Source organism: Myotis davidii, unplaced genomic scaffold, assembly GCF_000327345.1.
Source record: "Myotis davidii unplaced genomic scaffold, ASM32734v1 scaffold453, whole genome shotgun sequence".
Classification (NCBI taxonomy): domain Eukaryota; kingdom Metazoa; phylum Chordata; class Mammalia; order Chiroptera; family Vespertilionidae; genus Myotis; species Myotis davidii.
The window spans coordinates 2,914,720-2,920,648 of record NW_006285234.1 but is presented as its reverse complement, the minus strand read 5'-3'; the positions used below and the strand labels follow the sequence as shown (position 1 = coordinate 2,920,648).

The following is a 5,929-nucleotide window of genomic DNA, read 5'->3' as shown; positions in this document are numbered from 1 at the left end:
AAAATCGCATAACAGCCGAGCATACACCCAGCAGCGCTGCTGATGCCTGAACGGTATGTGGAATGAAGTGGGCGGGCATCGGGAGGCCACTATGGCACGGGGCAAGCACTATGGGCAGTCTATCTGAAGTGTACCTGGCGTATAAGACGACCCCCCACTTGGAGGCATATTTTTCAGGGCCAAAAAATCGTCTTATACGCCGGCAAATACGGTAGTTCCATTCTTTGAAGCAATCCAGAGTAACTCTAATTCCTTTTGACACTGGAAGATATAGATAGCTCTTTACGCCCGTGGATTCTTTGTCTTCAAGTTAATCCTTCAGTCGGTTTTCATATTACATGGCTAATTGACTTTTCCAGGAGACAGTTTATTAGAAGTCCCTCTTAAAATGCATCTTTCTTAGAAGAATTCTACCATTGTGTGGCGAAAATGCCTACTACTGTCATAGCCCTTGGTGAATTTTGATTTTATCTGACTAGAGATTAATTGTAATTGATGTGTTTATCCTGAAAAGATTATTTTTTGTTTCGATTAAATTCAACATTTATTGGTCTTCATAGGCTTTTAGTTCTTTGGTCATTCTCCATGTACTAATTCCAAGTTTATAGAAAATAAAAGTCCGAACTGAGCAGTCAGAGGGGCCAGGTGATTGTTTTATTTTATCTTATTTATTTTAACCTTAGGTTAGTTGATTTTTTTGTGCTCATCAGTATGATTTCCACTCCTCAATTTTCATTTTCTAAGAAGTATGTTTTTATTGATTTCAGAGAGGAAGAGAGGGAGAGAGAGATAGAAACATCAATGATGGGAGAGAATCATTGATTGGCTGCCTCCTAACACTCCCTGCTAGAAATTGAGCCCACAACCTAGGCATGTGCCCTGACAGAGAATGGAACAGTGACCTCCTGGTTCAAGGTCAATGCTCAACCACTGAGCCACTGTGGCCGGGCTCCTTCCTCAGTTATCATTTTGATGCATTTCTTTACCTTCAGCTTTGTAGCATTCATGTTGTTACTTAGATCTTATTGGCAACAGTATTTCCTAGTTCTTTAACCACAAAACAGTTGTCCTTCATATATTTTTGCTATGATTGGGGAGGTGTATTGTGTTGCTTCTAATTAATACAATTCTTAAGTTTTCTAAACAGAATCCTTTTAAGACATAAAGACTAAGGTTCTTCAAAACCGTTTGAGTATACATAGACTTTCCTATACCTGTGTTTTGTTTCTTTCAGGTGGGGAATATTCTGTTTTTATTCTAAGTAAAATTTGGTTCCAGTCCTAAGATTTTTTAAATATTAATTGTTGATATGCTATTGAACACTACTACATACAAGATATTTTTCTAAGTACTGTACTTTACATACTATGTAATATCTTGTTGTAAGTAAATAAATTTAAAAACAACTGCATGAGCTGAAACCGGTTTGGCTCAGTGGATAGAGCGTCGGCCTGCGGACTGAAGGGTCCCGGGTTCGATTCCGGTCAAGGGCATGTACCTGGGTTGTGGGCATATCCCCAGTGGGGGATGTGCAGGAGGCAGCTGATCGATGTTTCTCTGTCATCAATGTTTCTAACTCTCTATCTCCCTTCCTCTCTGTAGAAAATCAATAAAATATATTTAAAAAAAAATAAAAACAACTGCATCAGTTAGGTACTGTTGTTATTTCCATTAGACTAATGAAGAATTTAACACAATGAGGTTAAACAGCTTGTCCAAGGGCATGTAGTTAAGTGGCAGAACTGACTTTTGGAGCCTATACTCTTAGCCACTGTATTTCTAACTTTTTGTTTTCTTATAAAAGAATTGTAAAAGAGTTGTCTTGTTTTTATTACTGTTGTAGCCCTGGCCATAAAAATACATATTGATAATTTTGTTTTTTAAATATTTTAAGTATTTTAAGTATATATGATTTAAAATATGCCGTGTCACCAGGAGCCACGAATGGTTACTCGACATTCTGATTTTATTTTAGCTTTCAGTCAGGATCATGCAGTATAATGATTTCTGGGGACTTATTGGGCCATTTTATTCCTAATTTTTTTGGAAGAAGTGAGTATGAAGCCAGTGGATATACAAAGTTCCTGGAAAATAGTAGGCAATTCAAAGTCTGCAGCTCTAATTGTGTGTGTAGCTTATGTGAAATCAGATATGACCATGTATAATCTTTTATATCTCATAAATTTGCCGCCTTTAAGTTTGGACCAGAGGTTCTTAATGGACCTTGTAGGGCCCCTGAGACTCTTTGAAGAGATCTGTGAGGTCAAAACTATTTCATAATAATAATAAGACATTGATTTTCTTTTTTTACTTTCAGTCTCTCATGCATGTACAGAAGAGCTTTCTAGAGGGTAAATAGCATGTTAAGATAGCAGATTGACTTTAGAAGCAGATCTGAGAATCTAGCGGCTTTCTATTTAATTAGCAATTTACAAAAATGTGAAACAGTGCTATTCTTTTCTCCAAAGTTGATTCATTTTGGAAAAGATATTTTTCAAAGAATATTATTTATGTTAACATCATTGGTTTATTATTGTTGCTTAAAAATGAATAAACAAAAAATCAGAAAACGAATAAACAAAAGTTTGGAAATTCTTAATTTTAGTTTTTAATTCAATAGATATCAACCCCTATGTAAACAAAAGCTCTTTGGGGCCCTCAAAGACCACAGAGGGATAATGGGACCAAAAACTTTCAGCACCGCTTACTTAGATTATATGATATTAAAGAAGATCTTGATATAGAACTGAACATCTAAAACATAATAAAAGATTTAAAAAATGAGATGAAGCATTTTTATTAGTTACTAAATATTTTTCTTTTGAATTGTGCAAGCAGGAGACTGGAACCCACCGAACGACCTCTTCAGATAGTTTATGATTACTTATCCAGGCTGGGCTATGACGACCCTGTGCGCATACAGGAGGAGGCAGCAAATCCCGACCTAGGCTGCATGCTTCGCTTTTATGGTGGTAAGAACTTATCATTGGCTTTGTGACTATGCTAACTGCTTTTCAATGGATCATTTATGCCTCTGTCTGTCTTCAGCTTTTAAAAAGTATTTCATTAAAATCTGTTTTTAAGCCAATGAACTAATGTAGTTAAACGACATAAACAAGGGGTGGAGGTTAACGGAAGATTTAGAAGAATTAGCCAAAAATATATTTCCTTTTTATTTTTGCTCTTTAAAACAAAAAGTGTTTTGCTGACTTAATAATTATTTTTTACCTTTGTCAGGATCTTGATGAAATCATGCTTTAATATAATTTGAATGAGTAAATTATGTTTGGGCAAGAGGTTTTAAAAACACATTATTTGTTAAAAGGCAATATATGTATTTACAAAAGGTAAACATATATCTATAGATAAAGTGTAATTGGCTGTGTAGCAAATTGCCTCAAAGCTTAGTGACTTAAAATGATAATAAATATTTATTATCTCAGTAGAGGCCTGGTGATGGGGCGATGGCTGAGCCCCCGACCAGTCGCATTGCACGCGCTTTGGCTGGCCTGACGCCAGTGGGTGTCATAGTGTGGTCCCAGATGGTCGTCTGGTCTAATTAGCATATTACACTTTTATTATTATAAATAGTGTTTTAATTTCTTGTAATCACCTCCCAAGCCCATTCACTGCTTAATAGATAATCACTACTACCAATTTGGTATATACCTGTTCAGAATTTTTTAAATTTTATTCCTATGAATATGTATTAGAAATATATTTTATTTACATAAATATTATCATTTGGTATTGGTCTTAGTGATGCAGGCAACAATATGTTGTAGAGATTTTTCCTTAGCTGTCTTCTATATTCATTTCTTTAAGTTTCATAGTATTTAATCTTGTATGTATTATAACCATTTCCTTAGTGATGGACGTTTACATTGTTTCCAGTTTTTTACTATTACATCATTGTAAAATTGCTTTTTTTGTAGCACAATTGCCTTTTTGTGCACCTTGTTTTTTCAAGGAACATGAAATTATTGGGTCATAAGATAGTTGCACTTAAAACATTAATTGTTGGCTGGTCCGAGTGCAGTGGCGCCTACAATTAATTGATAAAAAAACACAAAACCAAAAACAAACAAAAAAACACACATTGTTCGTACAGCAGAACAAACCTATATGCCATAAGTATGTCAAATTACACCTTTGCCCACAATATCTCTTTTTAATATTATTAGCATTTAAATTTTTTACTAACCTAATAAAAAATGATCTCAGTGTTTTTTCAATTTTTATTTTCCCTGATTACTGGCATAGTTGAATGTTGTTTCATATTTTCATTGGATCTTTGCATTTCTTCTCCTTTGATACTTCTGTGCAAATTTCTGTTGTCTTTTTTTATGTTGATCTAAAAGACTTGTGTATATATTCTGAATATGCATCCTTTGGATACCATGTCTGAGGCAAACTTTTTCCCCAGCCTATAACTTGTATTTTAATTTTGTTTACTGTTTTTTATTGTATGGAAATTTTAATCAGTCTTTTCCTTTATGCATTTATATTTCTTCCCTATTCTATAATAGGTCATAAACATATTCTATATTTTTTCCAGTACTTTTAAAGTTTTAAATATGAGGTAGGGATTTAACTTGCATTTTTTCTCTATGAATAGATGGCCAGTTGTCCTAACATTTATAGAATAGGTCACCCTTTTCCTACTGATTTGAAATATCACCTTATTATTATTATTAAACTTGAGGCCCAGTGCACAGATTCGTGCACCAGTGGGGTTCCTCAGCCTGGCCTGCTTTCTCTTGCAATCCAGGACCCCTTAGGGGATGTCAGACTGCCGGTTTCAGCCGATTTTCACAAGCCAGGCCAAGGGACCCCACTGGTGCACGAATCTGTGTACTGGGCCTCTAGTATGCTTATAAGATCTTAAGACTTTCTCATCCTCTCATCCTCCCCACTTCCCTCTGAGATTTATCAGTCTGTTCCATGTTTCCATGCCTGTGCGTTGAGCATCTGCCCTTTGGTTGTCAGTGCGTGTCACAGCTACTGGTCGAATGGTCAAACGGTTGATCAGTTGCTTAGGCTTTTATATATATAGATTCCCATGCAGGCAGGGTTTATATTTGGACTCTATCCAATTAACGTTGATCTATTTGTCTTGTGTTAATACCAAAACTGTTTTTAATTAATATGCCCTTACGATATATTTTGATAGTTGATAGACAAGTTTGCTATCATTATTCTCTGAAAAGTGAGGAAGATCTCTAGAACCAGAGAAGTGTTTAAGAAGAAGTAGAATTTAGGTTGGTTCTTTAAAAAATTGACAGAATTTCAGTAAGCAGAAAGGAAAAGGAGGACATGGGATGAGAGATTAGACATCTCAAGGTATGTTCTGTGAATCACAGATAATTTGAGTCCAGATTATTTTGGGCTTTAAGAGCAAGATCAGAATGTTGCCTTCATTTGGCAGAAAGTAGCAGGAAGTGATGGGATCCAAGTGAGCCAGAGAAAGATGAATCAGGCTGCAGTGTGATAATAATTCAGATGTGCACTAATAGGGGTCTGAACTGGGTAATGGGAAGAAATCGTTCACATGAGAGACTTTTTGAAGGAATAATCAGAAAGAATTGATGGTTGTTTGAAAAAGGGAGTTGGGGAAGAGAACATCAGAGATGAAGCTGCCTCTTGAGCAGTGGTTCTCAACCTTCTTAATGCCGCGACCCTTTAATACAGTTCCTCATGTTGTGGTGACACCCAATTTCTTTCTTTTTTTTTTTAATTTAAATCTTTATTGTTCAGATTATTACAGTTCTTCCTCTTTTTACCCCCATAGCTCCCCTCCTCCCATCCCCCCCATCCTCATCTGTCCTTACCCCTCCCACTGTCCTCATCCATAGGTGTACGATGTTTGTCCAGTCTCTTCCCACACCCCTACACCCCTTTCCTCCCCAAGAATTGTCAGAAAAATCCA

General features: G+C 35.9%; 1 protein-coding gene across 2 annotated transcripts in view; it reads left to right on the top strand.

Moving 5' to 3' along the window:
• Positions 1-5,929, top strand: part of PHLPP2 (PH domain and leucine rich repeat protein phosphatase 2) — a 74,709-nt gene that overhangs the window by 18,995 nt on the left and 49,785 nt on the right. For both annotated transcript variants that reach the window (XM_006755789.2, XM_015558807.1), the window contains one exon: positions 2,839-2,972. In XM_006755789.2, the coding sequence (XP_006755852.1) occupies positions 2,839-2,972 (134 nt within the window). The remainder of the gene's footprint in view (positions 1-2,838; positions 2,973-5,929) is intronic.